This window comes from Clinocottus analis, unplaced genomic scaffold (genome assembly GCF_023055335.1).
Source record: "Clinocottus analis isolate CAN_PGR_092001 unplaced genomic scaffold, fCliAna1.0.p SCAF_15, whole genome shotgun sequence".
In the NCBI taxonomy this organism is placed as follows: Eukaryota; Metazoa; Chordata; class Actinopteri; order Perciformes; family Cottidae; genus Clinocottus; species Clinocottus analis.
The window spans coordinates 15602071-15620311 of record NW_027175876.1 but is presented as its reverse complement, the minus strand read 5'-3'; the positions used below and the strand labels follow the sequence as shown (position 1 = coordinate 15620311).

The 18241-nt window shown below is 40.6% G+C and overlaps 1 protein-coding gene across 1 annotated transcript; it reads left to right on the top strand.

Annotated features, from left to right (window-relative positions):
* The first annotated feature begins 200 nt into the window (after nucleotides 1-200).
* On the top strand, nucleotides 201-18221 carry sptlc2b (serine palmitoyltransferase, long chain base subunit 2b). The gene is made up of 12 exons (XM_068576882.1): nucleotides 201-438; nucleotides 3471-3665; nucleotides 4459-4613; nucleotides 5231-5379; nucleotides 6039-6163; nucleotides 7866-7959; nucleotides 8551-8656; nucleotides 9718-9937; nucleotides 10526-10652; nucleotides 13134-13269; nucleotides 13561-13690; nucleotides 16077-18221. Exons 1-12 carry the CDS (start codon nucleotides 295-297, stop codon nucleotides 16188-16190), a joined length of 1695 nt encoding a protein of 564 aa, XP_068432983.1. The 5' UTR covers nucleotides 201-294; the 3' UTR covers nucleotides 16191-18221.
* Nucleotides 18222-18241: the final 20 nt, after the last annotated feature.

The window sequence follows — 18241 nt, the reverse complement described above, 5'->3', positions numbered from 1 at the left end:
ATTCCCCACAAGAACCTAAATACAAAAAACATTATCGTAACGTCCTCAATGTTATCTACAGCCTTGGTCCAAGTTATGAATCATCTTTATATAGACGATCTTTGTACTGGAGAAATAGCATCGGCCAATGGAACTACTCGAGGGCGTGGATTTCCGGCGGGCTCGTGCGGTCATAGTGCATAGTGGGCGTTCAATCTGTCTTCTCCTCCAGCTCATACATGACTTCACGATTAACGTTACACAAGTTGGGAAACTTCATATCTAGATTTTTTCAGACGCAGACAGGCGACAAAGATGACGGAAAGCTCTGCGAACAAGTTACAAAACGGAGATGGCTGTCACCGGACCTCAAATGATAGAAAATCGGGCAAAAATGGCTTCGTGAAGAACCACTGTCTCTTTCAACAGCCACAGAAGTATCGTCGCCTAAGGGAGAGGGTAAGGCCCAACCGCCAACTGTTCCACAGGGGTACCATAAACATACATTGTTGTGTTCGATAATGTGTGTCTTGGAATAGTTTGAATTAAGAACAACGCGTTAAGTCGTCTCTTATTGGTTGATTTTTACCTGTTTGTATTGCGGCTTTATATACTTGTTCTGTAGTGTTTGCAGACATACGTACAGTGTGCGCTACAGCGACATGACGTCATAGCGTCGCCACAAGTAAACTGTAGAACGAGCTAATGTAGCTCATCCCTTTAGCTGATAGTTTATATTGCGGCCTGAGCAGTGGGTCCCAGTGCGGCATATTTCAAGCTAGCTAGCGGTTGCCACCGGGGATTTTGTAACGTTGCTCTAATTTATTTTCCGTCTTATGGCGATCTAAAAAGTTAATATCATAAACATTATTGGTTATTTTCTGTTTGCAAATTGAGCTTTAAGCAGCAACGCTAGTATGTGTAATGAAAGCTGCACTTGTTTTGTGTTTGGAACTTGTTGTTTAACGGTATTGTTACGGGCCACCTGATCAGGGAGGTTGTAGTGGGGACTCTTGTGTAACCTTACACTCTGTTGTGTAGACTAGTCTCTGTTTACACTGGTTCCAGTGTGAAGAGGACCAGGGCCCTGCCGTGTTGTCTGTCTCCTGGGAGAGGGGGCCGAGCAGGCCTGCTTCCACATGACACTTCAGGGTAGAGGAATGTCTCCAGACTATGAAGGGTGTGGCCCCCTCCTACAGTGGAATGAAAACACAGTGCGTGTATGTGTGTGTGGGTAGTGGAGGTGAGCTACCCACACACACATGGCACACACTTGTTTTTTCCCCCAGTTGTTTAGGTTCAACACTCAAGATAAATCTAAAAAGTGCACATAGTGTGCAAGACGTGCATTGCTCTCATGAGAGAACATCAAATCCCAGACTTCCAAAGCATTATGCTGCTGATGTCAACATAAAGTGGATTTGCATAATTAGGTCCAGATTCTTTGGCTGTCAAACCAATTGCATGTTATGCATATGATAATCCATTTTGCCATAAGTTAAACCAGAGCTGCTACTGATAATGCTTTCAGATATTTGTCAGATTTACAGTTGAAACTGCAAAGTGCTAAACTTACTTATGTTCAGTATTTGGAGCAAGGAGGCTAACAAATTCACGGTTTTACCATTGATGATTTTTACACCTCTCAAATGAACTAGCCCAGTATGTGCATTATTTTTAATGATGTTAAACAGTGTGATTGGACCAACCCGAATAATTATCCACTGCATTTAAGCAGGTTTTTAATGCTTAGGATTGAGATCAACACTGAAAAAGTGACCTAGTATCATACTGTTGTCACATGAGCTCTGCTGGTTCTTGATGAGGCAACTGAAATTGGAGTTGGATGAACCTATAAACGCCTCTTGTAAACCTATGTTTACAAGAGGAACCAGGTGTGTAAGAAGGGTGTGTCTCTTGTGTATATACCATGTTTTTTTTTCTGAATCAGCTGGTCAATGTGACGGTTATCTGTCTGTTTGCTCATTTAAACAAGTATAGCGTTTAGACCTTCTCATGGGATGTCTAAGTTTCAGTCACAGACCGGTAATAAATGTCCTCCTGTGGTGTCCCCTATTCAAGCTCCCCATAATTCCCATATTGACAAAATAGAAAAACTGGTTATAAGCAGGATTTTTATGAAGTAGGGATACATTATAATAATTACTAACAGCTTTCAGCAGGGATGGTGGTATCAATAATCACTTTGTAAAAATACAATTGGCTTTCCTATTGTTAATTGAGAGGACTCAAATAAACAGACATGTGTTGCCTGCAATACGATAAGATGACCTATAGAATTGCGGCACAAACTTATTAAAGAGCAGATTTCTTCACGGAGCTCGTCGGGGACACTTGTTGTTCTGTCCAGCTTGAAACAAACGGCACAGGTCTACCTCTTCTCAGTCTCTGTTTGTCCACATGTATAAAAGACGAAGCAAATATGACGTCAATCAAGCTGTATTTAACTGCTGTGGTTGGCATCAGCATGCAACAGCCTCTTTGAACGATGTACCTGGATGTGAATGTGTTTCAGTGTTCCTTGTTCGACAGTTCCTAAACCATGGCTTCTGGTCTGCTGTTCATACAAGTCATTTTTTTATTTAACTCAAGAGAAAGGGACCTGTTTAACTGGCTTTGAACACACACACACACACACACACACACACACACACACACACACACACACACACACACACACACACACACACACACACACACACACACACACACACACACACGTAGTGTTCTCCCGTTCTCTGGCTCAGAGGTATTTCTTGGAGAAGCATGACTAGTCACATGAGGTCTGGTTGCTAAGCTGCTGGGCAGAGCCTTTAATGAGTGACCACCATCTTTTGTTTAACTTTGTTTTTGTAGGCCGCCAGTCCACAGTCCGGCTCCAAATTATGCTCGTACTTTTTAAATTTTTTGTGAGGCTCCTACAGTGTGTAGCCACATTGTATATGCTCCCATAATCCTAAATAAAAATTGCTATTGATAAAACCCAGCAAATTAGAGCCCTGGGTTGTTGGTCATTTCTCTGCTCACAGGTCCATGGGGACCTGGGCATGTTTAGGTCTCCATGAATTGAGACACTTACTGTAGCCTTTATTAGGTTTCAAACTCTTTCCATGGAAAGACTAATTTGAACAAATCAGCCTTGCTATTGTCGAGTGTGCCCAGCTTATTCTGGATTTGTGTGTTCTGCTTTCTATCACAACTTGTTGGGCTGCCCACTCGGGCAGATTTAATGTATAAACTGACTCAGAGCTTGGATAAACTGTTCCTTTTTTAATGGAGAAACCACCATTTTTTCCCCCCTGAACATAGTGGTATGACTTTGTCAACATTATTACTCCTAAATCTGTGCCTTGGCCTGAGGTTTGTTTGAAATGCTTTTTGGTTTAATATTATGTTTTAAATTACATTTTTTATATCTGTAACTTTTAGAGACTTGGTATTACAAATCATGTTTATTTTTTGTCCCTCAGAACCAAAATGTCACACACAACCCCAGCCTGTACAAAAAGCCCTTTGCGGAATCATATGAGGAGACTCCTCTGCTGGTGGCTGTGCTCACCTACATGGGCTATGGCATCCTCACCATCTTTGGCTACCTCCGAGACTTCCTTCGCCACTGGAGCATCGAGAAGTGCCACGTGGCTCGAGAGAAAGAGGAGCAGAAGGTAAAGTAGCTTTTATAGAAGACCCCTGAATTAACGTAAGGTTAACCCAATGTTAATTCAGTCAAAGAATCACTTTATTGAGAGCAATCATACCAGAACTTTCTTTAAGAAACTCTGCATAAATTCTTCTTGTTTTGTAAGCACAAGTTGCAATATTTAACTTTACTTTTTTTTACTGTACTGCGTTGAAGGGTTTCATGTTTAGATTTACAGATATCTAATCCTAGACAATAACTGTTACAGTGCTGCAAGTCTTCACACCCATTATACCTGGCTCAACACAGTAATCATTGACTGTTGGCCTTGGCTGCTACGGAGCTATCTACAAGATATCTCATTTGGAATACAAAGTCGCAATGGCCCTGCTGATGCCCCTCCTCTCTACCTCTTCCACCGACATGGACTATGGCTATTTGGATCGTGGTCCATGCCTACTCCTCATTATATGAATAGTTTCTGTCACATTCACGTTGCTCATTCTGGTCACATGACATTGATTGCATCTGTCCATTTAGGCACAGGGGTCCTCCTCTGTTGCTCTCCCTTAGGTTTCTTCCCTTTTTTCCCTGTAAAAGGGTTCTTACTATCTTTATTTGGGCGAGTTTTTCCTGATCCGATGTGAGGTCCTGGGACAGGAATGTCATGTGTACAGATTGTAAACCCTTTGAGGCAAATCTTGTGTTTGTGATTTTGGGCTATACAAAATAAACTGAATTCAATTGAAACTGAATTTGAAGTGCTGCAGACGCATTCTAATAAGAAATCACCCACACTTTCTTATGTCCCCATGCAGGATTTTGTTCCCCTCTATCAAGACTTTGAGAACTTTTACACCAGGAACTTGTACATGAGAATTCGAGACAACTGGAACAGACCCATCTGTAGTGTCCCTGGTGCTAAGATGGACATTGTGGAGAACGTTTCTCACGACTTCAATTGGACCTTTGAGTAAGTTGCTGCATTGTGGTTGGTTATGAGTATTTGTTGATCTGTGACTGTATGTGGGCAGCTGTCATTATTCCCTCCAAGGTGTGTTTCTGTGCTACTGATCCTTTGCTCAACAGGAAGTTCACTGACCTCCTATTTCTGATAATAAGTGTGACGTCAGCCATACTTCAGATAGTTCTGTTGAAAGCTCTTGTATGTGTCACATGATACTGAACTATACTCTATATACACACAGCCCTCTACTCATGACAGAGGTAACATGACACAGTCTGCTATCAATGCAGCACAAAACTGAAATGATTGGCATATAATTGTGTGTATTTATTTTTCATTAATCTCCTTTAATTTCCTGTTGTTACCTCTAGGACATTGTGAATGTCTCGTGTCAGTGTAAAAAAAAAAAAAAAGAGTAATACACGCAAACTGCCTTGATAACAGCGAATGATGTTTAAAACTTTCCTTATTATCTCATTGGTATGAACGATGCTAGCTGAATTCCCTTGATACAATACACTATTGTAACTGCCAGTTATCATGCACTGAGATAATAAAGGATAACATCTTATTTATAATTCTTTCTATTGAGAGTCAGAGTACTAATTCTCTGTCTCCCTCAGGCACACAGGCAGAGTGGTTAAAGATGTCATCAACATGGGCTCATACAATTACCTGGGCTTTGCTGAGAACACCGGGGCTTGCGCCGATGCTGACATCGAGACCACAGAAAAGTATGGCGTTGGAGTGGCAAGCTCTCGCTGTGAGATGGGTAAGGATCAAAAAGAAAAGCAAGAAGATCTGTTTCTAGAGGCTTTCAGGATTTGTCTTCGCCGATTTGTCATTGATGAGTGCTTTTAACATTAAATTGAGTAAATTCAAGATCAAATGGACCTCAGCTGGTGAACAGCTGTTCCCGCTTTTGTCCATTGCTCTTTTGGCGTATAACGGAGGCAGCAGGCTGAAATGGTTTTGAAGGACTAAAATATAGTGAAACATTGTGAAAGTTCTGGTTCATTTCAGTTCAGCACATAGTTAGCTGCCATCTTTTGACGTTGACAGCTACTCGGTATGAGTCGCATACGAGACAAAAGAAAAACAATTGTGGTTTGTTCATCTTAAAGTCTGCTTTGTTTAGCTTTGTTGAGCTTGCAGTCTTTTTTCCTTACTTGCATATTGGCCTGTTGATAAGTAGAATGAAGTGACATCACATTTAGGACTGCATATTGCAATGTATATGTGTCCTCGTGCACGAGATAAACAAAGCAGGAACCCACTCGTAGAAAAACAGCTCTGCTACTTGAGGTAAAGGGAACCTTTAAGGGGAGTGGGCTGACTCCACTGTTTGCTTAACAGTTTGCTATTAGAAAGCAAGTGCCTCTTAAAGTGACAGTTGACATTGTAGTTAAACTGAGATGATGTTGTTTCCAGGGAACCTGGACATTCATGAGGAGCTGGAGCACATGGTTGCCAGGTTCCTGGGTGTTGAGTCATCCATGGCTTTTGGCATGGGCTTTGCAACCAACTCCATGAACATTCCTGCTCTCACCGGGAAGGTATGGAATTTCATTCACTTCCTTTGATTTGTTTTAAATCTCCCAAGAACATCCTGTTCCTCTTGAGTTGATTTCTTTTTAATTGCGTGTTGTGTGTCTTTTTTTCGTCACATTGTCCCTTGTATCCATACTTTAACTATATGCAAGTGTTATTAACAGTTGTTCTGTTGAGGAAAAACAGTGTTTCATGTGTAATGTGAAAAGTTAGAAGAGTTTAGACTGTTCCAAAACACATTGGCATCCAGCCAAAGCTTTGAAAACAGCTTGAAGACACAGCTTTCATAGTTCTCACTCCAACAAATCACACGTACCAGATTTACTTGCGTCCTTCCTTGCCCTCTTCTTCCCCCAATTTGGCGTTAAGAGAAAGTAGATATCTGAACTAAAAGGCTTGTGTACCTTGTGCGTCACAAGACACATTTCCTGACAACCACATAAGTAAAAAAAAAACATGAACAATGAGAGAGAGAAGTTTACAAGAAGTATTTGAGTCACTGCTAGGGATGGTTATTGTGATATTTATTATATCTAATGTTATTGACACTCCTTATAGGTTTGTTTATATTATTGATATTATTTTTGGTTATTTTTCATTACTACATAATTGCATTTAAATCCAAAAAGAATATGTGAAGAAAGGGATTAGATTTTATTTATACGGCAAGAATGGTGTTTACAACAGCAAAGTCACTATAAACTACATATATTTTTCTTAAAACAAATGTAAGATGCGTGAATGAAGAAGACGTCCGTCAGTATCAGTCTCATACGGTCCTGCTGATGAACCTCGGTCAGGTACCGCAGGCCTGCTTTGTCTCAGCCAGCAGATAAACTTACAGAAACTCGCTAAGCTAACAGTTAAACTACATGCAGATGGCGTTTCTTTTAGCACAGCGAGCTAGCACTGCGCTTGTGTTATCATAGAGGCATGGACGAGATACTGAGACAAAGCAGATTGAAACCATGCTTGTTGAACAGTTGTTTATCGCTCTTACTCACTTAATGAATGTAGTCCATACTCTTTATTAAATTAGCACCTTTTACTGCCCATATCACAGCATGATATTTCACATCTTCATGTCCTGGTATAATTCTGTGTTTCATAACAAGCCATTTATGCGTTGACCAGAGGAAAGGATGTGTGACATGGATAAAGTGTCAGCTGTGTTTATGATATAATGAACAAAATATTTCCATCCTGGTTATTGTCGGTGCATGTGGATATCTAACTATATGAGAAGCTTTGACAAAGATGGAGATAAATCGTATTATGGCTTTTTATTTTTAAAGTTTTCATCTAGTGTTGGTTAAGTCTGTGCAAACCATACATGGACACTATATGTTAGTACATCTATTCATGGCAGCAGGTATACTTCATCACAGAGTAGTAAAGGTTCATGTGAAGAACGTAACCTGAACACACCTGGATTATTGGTCCTCAGACCTCAAGATCAGTATTCCTCAAAGAGGAATGATCAGAGTCTTGACTAGAAAGACATTGCTCAACACTAAAACCCAGCATGTAAAATCCTGGATATTACAATTACGCAAGCAAAGCGTTGAACTCAAATATTTCTCAGTGAATTAGGTTCGACTTTTCTGGCTAATGAGGGATTGCTGCCGTCCTGATGTATGAACTGAGAGCATCAGCTCTGAGAATCCAAATTAGTTTAAAAAGATTGTCTTTTCTTCTTGTTCTTAGGGTTGTCTTGTTCTGAGCGACGAGTTGAATCACGCCTCTCTGGTGCTGGGGGCCCGCTTGTCTGGCTCCACTATTCGGGTCTTCAAACACAACAGTGGGTAACCTCTAATAATGAACACATTACTCAGGAACAGTTGGATACAATGGTGAATTAGAGTACACCCAATGTCTGCAGTAACACAGAATACAGGATTAAAACGGCAACAGTGGCTCTTTCAACAATTTGAGACAGGATTTAGCTATAATCTGCTTTACCTAACAGGAGAGCAAATTCATTTAACGTGGGTGTGAGTTACGGCAAGTTACTTCACTCAATTTTAAATTTGTCTTTACACGTGTTCTCTCACTTTATTCCCACAGTTCTATATTTACTTAACTACCACCTTGTGGTGTGATGTAGTGTATTGAACCACACATTTGCAGATTGATAGGTGTGGTGTGATTTTAAACGTATATATATTTTTGGGTTGTCAGCATCAGAGATCTTGGCTTACTGTTATCCAAGTTCACACGTAACAACAGGAAATGGGCGGGTTGACTGCTAAGCAAATGCTCTCAATGCTTGAAAGGGCTGCTATCATAAAATATTGACCCTTATCCATTAGTTTAAAAAAAGCTCTCCTATTACTCAAGGGGGACAAAATAAATACTTAGACAACCAACTTTTTCTTTCTTCATATTGTAGACATGCAAAGCTTGGAGAAGCTGCTGAGAGATGCTATCGCTCACGGGCAGCCGAGAACCCACCGCCCCTGGAAGAAAATTCTCATTGTGGTGGAGGGTATATACAGGTACACACAATATCTTTCTCTCACACACATGTACAGGGCACTTCTACACACAAACACACATGCTTGCTTGGACTAAATTAGATGACACTAGACCAAGTTAACATAGCTAAATGTTATTTCTGCTATTATTGTTATTTCACCCTGTTTTTATACCGCTGCTGTTTCACATGACATTATCACATTAATTACTGTCATTTGCCATTTGAAAACACTTTCATACTAAAACTAATTCACTGTATTCTTCCATGTGTTTGATTTAATACCAGAATAAGGGTTTCGGGCAGGCTTAGTAAATCGATAACTTTATAATGCAACACTATAATGTCTAAAAGGCAATTTTTGTGATATGAACATGTCCCCATCTTATAACTGAAGTCATACTTCAGAATTGTAATTCAATGTCGGAACATCCTCTGTATTTCTCTCACTTGATGCTACATCCACTGCTGAATGTGTAGAACATGCACGACACAGACATTCGCGATGGGACGAAGTGGAAATAACTATTTATAGTTCACACACCATTTTTAGCCTTGATGCAAGCACTCCCTAAGATCACTTTGTTTAAATATAGATAATAATGGCTATTTGGAAGTGTGCCCACTCTCCTTTCAGCATAACATGTTCCTTGTTCTTTGCAGTGTACTTACTGTAAAGCCAATCAATTCTGTTGATCAATAGAGTTCTTGGAGAAACCTACTTAAGCACTGTACCAATGCAAAATTAATGACGTTTCATTTCCACTGGGATTTTCAAAGCAAAAGCTTCAACACCTGCACATGTGCAACCAAACAAAGGTGAAGCATCTGCCAACAGGATCATGTGCTCACGCTCACTCAATAACAGCAGCTTTCTGGATTAGATTACGACTGTCAGTCTAACTTTACTGGATTCTCCATCCAGGAGTTTCGGGCAGAACAATGATAAGGAAGTGAGAAAGCTCATAACATTTAAATGCAATGTTTATGTTTTAGTTCTAAGTATTTCATTACTATAGAGGAGTCGTGGTACCATTCTGAATTGTGTGTGTTTATCGTTTTCATTATTTTCTTGTCCTGAAGTATGGAGGGGTCCATCGTCCGTCTGCCAGAGGTCGTTGCTTTGAAGAAGCGTTACAAGGCGTATCTGTACCTGGATGAGGCCCACAGCATCGGGGCTCTGGGGCCTAACGGCAAAGGAGTAGTGGACTACTTCGGCCTGAATCCCAAAGATGTCGACATCATGATGGGAACATTTACCAAGAGCTTCGGTGCTGCTGGAGGATACATTGGAGGCAAACAGGTTGGAGAACTCTTGCACAGATGACACTAAGGCTGTGAAGTCACTCAGTGGAGTAGAAAGCCGAAAGTCTTAGTAACATACTACAATAGCTGGAACACTTACTCATACTCTTTAGGGACTGCAATTTCACAACTTCCGAGGCAGCAAGCGCGTCATTCAGTTTCGGTATTATCGTTTGCCAGCAATGGGGAAATGTAGCTTCCCGTTCTACTGAATGGAACTAATTCAGTGTAAGCTTTCATTTTCAGTCAGAGTAGAGATGCAAACAATGCTGCTTTAGTTGGCCTAGATTGAGAACAATGTACAAATAGAGAGCCAGCGTACAGATACACGATGAACATCATAACAGAAATGACTGACAGAAAATCACTAAACTATTGTATTGTAATATTTCAAAAGTCTATCAGAAGTCTGTCAGAATTGTATTAATAGTTTTATCCGTCAGTGATGCTACACTGTCTCTCTTTACAATTTGGGTCCTGTATCCTGTAGCTGTCTCCTGTGTTGGCACACTAGCCGAAATAAATGGATTACTCCTCCATTGTAATTATTAAATAAAAGTGACTTAAATATAATTTCTCTTGTCAGGAACTGATCGACTACCTGCGGTGCCACTCTCACAGTGCCCTGTATGCTACGTCCATGTCCCCTCCAGTGGCCCAGCAGATAATCAGCTCGATGAAGAGCATCATGGGAGAGGACGGGACCACACTGGGTAGGTGCCAGAAAATTATACTCCTCAAAAGTGCCTTTCTGTATCGACAGCAGCGTTGTGTAATGGGAAGAGAGTGCACTAAAGGCAGCGTAACCACTCACGGTTCCAAAGACGGAGGGGGAATGGACATCATCTTTTACATTAGTTACCATTTGCAAAAGACATGCAGGAGCCTGTGGGTGGGAAAGACTCACAGCTAGTAGAAATATGAGTTGATGGCTTAACACAATTTGCCAACATTTATCAGTCTGATTTGACATTTCAGTTGCAGTTCCACCAATGACCAAAGGATGTCAGTAGAAGCTTAAGTTTCAGCATAAATTCATCCCTGCACACCAGTCTGTAACAAATGACTGGCTGACAAGTTAGTTACTACAGTATTCAACTCTCATCAGCTTTGCTTCATGCTGAGTGTGCTTGTTCATTTTGGAAATGTGTAATACCCAGCCAGGAGGCAAAGGCTAAGATCTACAGCCAACTGGCAGTTATTTCCAAGTAAACACAGGTGTGCTTCATGTTCTGTGTGAACCCATTCTAGATGTGGTGTAATTGCCAAATTTATATTGACTGTTGGTGTGTCCTCTCTCTGTAAAACTGAATCACATAAGGTTTATTTGGATTTTTGTAAATTCTTAATTTTTTCACTACCCATTGTGATGATGGCATGGTACATCCTGCAGTTTGATTGTGTCTCTTCAGGATGGTTTTGCATAGTTGAAGGTCTCTCTGTAGTCCTCCTACAGCAGCCTGCTCATGGTCTTTATCCTTCAGAATGCGTTACATTTATAAAGCTGATGTCCCATTCAGCCCAGACTGATGTTAGATCTTGATGTGGTGGTATGTTGACTCTTCTACCCTCTGTCTTTTATAGCTTTCAGATGTGAGTTTTTACTTGTGTCTTTGCCTTCATGCTGAGTACAAAGCAGCATGGTGCTTAGGGCCAGAGGTCTGTGCAGGTCCAACCCAGTTGGACTCATCTCCTACACACACAAACAGGTCACTAAGTCTTGTTTCTTTAGCAGAAACGGCTCCCCTTTACTCTTTCCAAGGCTTGATTGATGCAGCCTCCCTTAAAATACTGACTTAAGATCAGATTACCTTGCTCCCTAGTCATTTAATCATTAGGTGCAGGAATAACCACCTAGAGCAACCTTTTATAGTGGGACTTTTCCACAATGTCTTTAACTGCCCAACCCATTTCTGAGAAGAGAAGGCCAGACTGGCTGACCTTACAACATAGCCTGACAAGCTTCCTTGTAGGAGACTAACAGGCTGATTGGTTGCAGACCCATCACTCTTTGAAATTCAGGCCTTTGAAGATTTAGACACTGACACAAAGTCAAAGTGATGGTTGAGCTGCCTGCTAACAGTTTGTTCCTGCGTCCAAGTAGCTAGGGACGGCTGCTCATGGTTCCCGGCATACGCCTGCATCAGAGAGGACATTTGTTGTTTGAAGCTCACATTGATCAAACATGTAGATGGGGCATAAGGGTTCAGGACGGGTGACGCTTTCTATATGAAAGAAATGCATTGTTCAATCATGTGCTTCAGTCTTTATCCAGCTGACTCAGTGCTAAAAACAGCTTTGAAGTCCTTGACTGGGGAAAACAAAGTCTAGATGAATATAATGTCCGACTTTGTTGTTTCTCAGGGTGCTTTAAAGTCCGGGTGATTCTTCCCTGGTTTTTCAGCACAGCCCGGCTGACGTGTGTTGCTGTTGGCCCTTGCCAAGTTGCAGTGTGTTTTATTTGTTTAGTTAAGATGCTGTGGAGACTCAGTCTAAGACTTCAGAGGGTGAATCTGCTGTGTGCATCAGACAGACACTTGAGGATTGATCCCTGTTTAGTTTCAGCCCCCAGATATTGACTTATAGAATCCTGGTTGTCTTCAAAGGCAAGTGGTGTAGCACTGTCTGCAAATAGGTGTTGTTCATGTTGAATGCTACACTCATTGTCTTTGTTTGTTACTTGAGCTGGACTGAGCTCAGTCATTTAGGCTCCACTTTGGATCCGTTTTATTAAACTAGCTTGTGCTGTCAGATGATATTCATGTTCTTGAATTCAAAAGCAGGCTAAATATAGAGAAGAATGCTGAAATCCCCAATGATGGATTACTCCGCAAAAGAACATGCTGTTTCTTTTACCGGGCCTCTGAACAAGAGCTCATATAAGGTTTTATGAGGCTTCCAATTATGAAAACAACAAAACAATAGTGTTGTTGTACCTGCTCACCCCTGTGTGTGCGTGTATGTGGGTGTTCGTCTTAATAAGTGATAAACTTGTAGATACTGGTTACCAAGATTGCAACAGAAAACAAACTACTTTATTTATATTTCCAATGGATGAGAAAATGTCAGTCTTCATTCACGGTGTTAGGCAGCAGCAGAGTAAAGTAACATCTATAATTCTACTTTAGAAACAAGCTTGATGAGACGTATGGCCACCTGGTTGATTGATCCTCCTGTTCATCTCTCCTGTCCAGGTGCTGACCGCCTCAGACAGCTCTCGGAGAACACCACCTACTTCCGCAGGAAACTCCGTGAAATGGGCTTCATCATCTACGGCAACGATGACTCGCCTGTAGTGCCCATGATGCTCTATATGCCAGCCAAAATTGGGTATGGTATTCTCCTGCCTTTAATATATTTTCAATACTTTCAACATCAAGGATAATTAGGATGGCTAATCTCCCAAAAATGATTTCACGTCTGGAAAAGACGTGAAGGCCCATGCTCTAATTGGAATGACATTTCTCACTGTTGTCTCTTTTCCAAATAGAATCTGACTGAGTGTGTGGAAAATGTTTATGATTTCAGTTTCACACATTAAAGAGTGCCATCTAAGATGTGGTGAAGAGATCACATCATCAGTTACATTTGGCTGTGGCTAATGTTGCTGTTGCTTTTAAGGGCATTTGGTCGGGAGATGTTGAAGAGAAACATTGGCACGGTGGTTGTCGGCTTCCCAGCAACACCCATCATTGAGTCCAGGGCGCGTTTCTGTTTGTCGGCGGCCCATACCAGAGAGATGCTCGACACTGTAAGTCATCCAATTACTGTCCAAATCACAACATGGAAGACTGTATTTATATTAAATATTCAAAAAGATGAATATCAAAAATGCAAGAAAATAATCCAGGTTGAAACTGTCTTATATAAAGGAAATACTAGCAAAGACATCCCATTGGTTTAAAGTCTTATATCCAATCACTACAAGGGACTGGCTGATCATGATGCTGACATATTAATCAGTGGGTCCCTTACTTTTTCTCAAATTTTTTTACCTTCTCTCGTGGATGTCTTGCCACAAATAGGACGTCTTTACTCTAAAATGGTGTAGAAAGTTTTCACTTGCCGTGGGAACAAAACAACTTCAAAAGCAGCATTTAAATCATTTGAAATGGTCATTAGCACGTCAGCACAAACTGGAAAAATATCTTTATGGATATTTGCATTAGCCCCCCTGTCATCTCTTATATGCATCAGTAAGCCGATCACCTTTTTCTTCATTGGGACGATGAGTAAAACTACTTTCTTGGACAATCTTTTTCTTGAATGCTGCCACTTCCAACTAGGGATGGGTATCATTTGGGTTTTTTCCGATACCAGTGCCTGAATCGATATTTTGTTTTTGCCAAGGCCATTTTTTTCTTCAAATTGAACAATGTATTAACTGTTTAAAGTATAATATGAATATAAATACAAACAAAACACTTCAAATTTTTTAACTCCAAGCTATTTATTTATTTATTTTTAAAAGAACACACCAGCTTAAGGTGGCCTGATAGGGAGAGTTTGCAACAGAACTCTACTAAAGCTGTTGGATTCAACAAACTGCTGCTTTACTGGACAACAGGTCATTATTAATCTCAACTGGAGATCTTTACTGGACTACAGCTTTGTTCCAACAAGCCGAGGACGGTCAGCAAAAGCTCCTGCTCTCATGTTGTCTCCCCAGCGATCACTCTGTGAGCGCGCTGCGTGTGTTCGCGCTGGTAGCCCCGCCCCCTTGAGCTAAATGACATGAGAGGGAGTGCAGCAGTGACTGAATGAATGAATGAATGAAAATGAAATGAAAAGTACTTTATTAATCTCCAAGGAGAATTTTTTTTGTCATAGTAGCAGCATCCCACACTTACAGACATCAAATGAAATAAACTAAACGCACAAATAAAATAATAAAATTAAATAAATAATAACAGGGATAACAGATATCTACAAAAATAATAAATAAATATATATATATATATATATATATATATATATATATATATATATATATATATATATATATATATATATATATATATATATATATATATATATAAATAAATAAAATAAAAAAGTGTGTGTGTATAGAAACATATACATAACAAAACAATCAGACTGCACTCTGATCCGCGCTATTTCAATAAAGTATCGATACTAAAAATATGCTAAAACCTATCATTTTTAATGTACGGGTACCGCGCTACCTTTTTAGTATCGGTATGCCGTGCAACATTACAAAATATTGTTAAAAAAAAGTATTTAAATCGGCTCAGGCACCGAAAGGAAGAAAAGAAATCTGCCTTGTGTTTCGGTCCGGTAGGTACTGCACGTCTGGGAACCAGTGCCATATTAGCACCGGTTCTCGGTACCAAACCCTACTTCCAACACACAACTGCCATTTGGTCTTGTTTGATCATTTGAGATATCAAGGGTAGGAGATCTGACATTTGTTGCTGAAGACTTAATCTTATCCTCAACTTGATATAGGTTTCTTAAAATCCATGGATGATCGAATTAGATGTATCTACCAGACTGCTGACTAACACTTTTCTACATACAAGTCTGTCTGTCCGTCCACATATATGCAAAGTGTGAGTGTGCCTGTTGAATAATGTATGCTCCCAATGTCTCCTTTATTATAAAAGACCTTGGAAGGCCAAGCTGCCTCTAAGAATTACAGCGTGGCTCAGACGGAGACTTTTATTTGAGCTGCCCTGTCTCTCCAAAGACACTTCATTCATCTTACTGAGGAGCATGTCAACACTGTGTGTAATAGTCCATTTAAAGGGCATCAGCCTGCCTTTGTAGAGCACTCTGAGGAGCCGCTTTTTCCGTCTTCGGAGCAGCCAGCCCTCGCTATTCCTCAAAGCGTGGAATCAGAAAAAAGGTCAGGAGGAAGGTAAATTGTTTCCAGGTGCCCTGCAGTGTTGCAATGCTGATACAAGCGCTTGTGGAACGACGTGGAGGAGTTTCTGTGCAGTTGTTGACTACGCAGGGAGCGTTCTGTTCGGCTTTCCCAGTGTAATCAAGGCTCGCCACTTAATGTAGCACCTGCAAATGCAACCGTTTCAAGCTGTCAAGCTATGTGATATTTGATTTGATTGACATAAATACTTTTTGAATTTCGACTAATGGCCTTCCTGTTCTTTTGCCAGGCATTGGAGGCCACAAATGAAGTGGGCGACCTGCTGCAGCTGAAATACTCCAGACGGAAGCAGCCTCTTCCCTCGCTCGGGTGGATGGCCGAGGAGAGTCTGCTTCAAGACTGAGCAACACCTCCTCCCCTTCGCCCCCTTTTCTTGTCTGATGTCCTTTGTCCTTGTCTGATGTTCCTCTGAGCCACTCCGGCGCACTTGGTCTCCCGTGGACTCACCAGAGCCAAAGGCTTCACGAGTCCACCCCCCTTTTAAAACCTGCACACCAGCACCGCTCATCAGCCCGTGTGCATGTCTTTCTGAATGCCACTTCAGTTTGTCCTAACTTATCGTGACTGCATATGTCCCACATCAACATTATTTGTGCAATAATAATAACAACAACGTCGAGTGTCTTTTGTAGTTCACACAACCTAGAGTGAAGTAGACCATGTTTTGCCATGAGCTCCTACTCTTGCACTTGGAAAAAAGAGAAAATAAAATAAAAAAAATCATATCATAGCGGTGGCTATGATGAACACATAAAAAACATTATATATGTAAATATTATTTATCCCAAAGTTGGCAATGCTATTATAGAGTAGCATCCCAAAACCTCAAGTAGAGATCCATTATTTCACAGGAGTAACATTAGCGTATGTACTCGTATGTATTTATCTGATGGCTTTTTTCTAATCACTTTTACTTGAATGGAGTAGAGAATACTGGGTTCTTTCGCCTACCAAAGGATGTATATGTATAGATATGTTTTCTACCGTTTCTCTTAAATGCAAACAGATGTTCCTAATGAAAATAGAGAAAGAATCCCAGGAAGCAAGATTAAGGAATTTTTTTATTGCTTATTTTCTAGAGATATTTTTCAGCCTTATTACTGTTTACACCTGCACTCAAAAACTTGAGCCCAGTGTCTTTAACGTTTCTATCAGCTAATGAGCTACATGTGTGATTTGTTGTTTACCCAGTCCTTCCTGCTTAAGTGTTGTCAATCAAGTGTTGTGAATCAGTGTTGATAGCGACCTCCGAGCACGATGACACGCTGTAACGTAGATCTGTATGTATGACGATGGGCTCCACGCTCATCTGATTTACAGATGGCTTTATTTATTCAAAATGCCTTTGTCAACGTTCCTCTTATTTTTTATCTGAAAGGCAGCTCCAAATGTGTCCCTGTGTGTGTTAACTGACTATCTACACGTCTTAAGGTCAGTGCCAGCACTACTGACGGGCATTGTTCATGCACAGATGACGTAGTCACTGATATTCATAAGATTTGTATGTGTGTGTGTGCTTCAAATGTCGTTGGTTTTTCTAATGATTTGTGGTTATTGGACCTTCTGGAATGACATTTCATATCAACCTGCTTTCAGTATCAAGTGTTATGTTTTGCTATTTGTCAGTGTGAGGTCACCCCAAACATTTCTTACATGTGTCCCTGTTAAAAATCATGTTCTTGTGTGTTTATGTCCTGCCACTCAATCCATGTGAATTGGAGTGCATCCAGTCAGAAAGCTGGCAATGTGACCATTCCTATAAATGTTCAGTGATTCCTCTCAACTCAAGTTTAGAGAAGCTTTTGTTGGGTTTTTTTTGTTTGTTTTTTGTGCATTTTAGTGCGACAGCTGTTAACAGCACACCCATTCCATATGAACAGCATTGTTGTCTTTGAGTGAGTCATTCCAATATTGTTGTTTCTCTTCAACGAAAATGACGAATAACAACTCTGTGATGCATTTGCTTTCAATAAACCTAAAGTAAAAAGGTGGAACAGATGATTATGGTCTGGAATTTTACTCTTCAGAAATGTGCTTGGCTTACTCTGGAGCTGTCTGTCAGTATCTTGTATCAGTGTCACGTACACCTGCGTATTAAAGCATTTCTGTCTATGGAGGCAAACATGTAACACAGACGGCAACGTTCCCTCTTCTTGAAATGAAAGTGACCTCAACATGTTTGAGTTGCTTGAAGCTCTTTGATGAGTTCCAGTTTAACAGTTCCAGTTTTCCAGCCGGCCTACCACAAACACATGCAAACTGACCTGCAGTGACCACACCTGCTTATCAGTTGCTTTTGCCCTTGCATTTGGGTTGAAGATAAACCAGTTGGAGGAGTTTGTAAAGCTCTGATGTTTGTTGACCGTGCTGTTGGAAACAGTGCTGCAAAGATTA

What these genes read in the sequence shown, in the direction of transcription:
- sptlc2b (XM_068576882.1), top strand. Translation starts at nt 295, where the DNA reads ATGACGGAAAGCTCTGCGAACAAGTTACAAAACGGAGATGGCTGTCAC. An exon ending in GACTTCAATTGGACCTTTGA is followed by an intron (nt 4,614 to 5,230) that starts GTAAGTTGCTGC and finishes TGTCTCCCTCAG; the next exon opens with GCACACAGGCAGAGTGGTTA. An exon ending in CCAGAGAGATGCTCGACACT is followed by an intron (nt 13,691 to 16,076) that starts GTAAGTCATCCA and finishes TTCTTTTGCCAG; the next exon opens with GCATTGGAGGCCACAAATGA.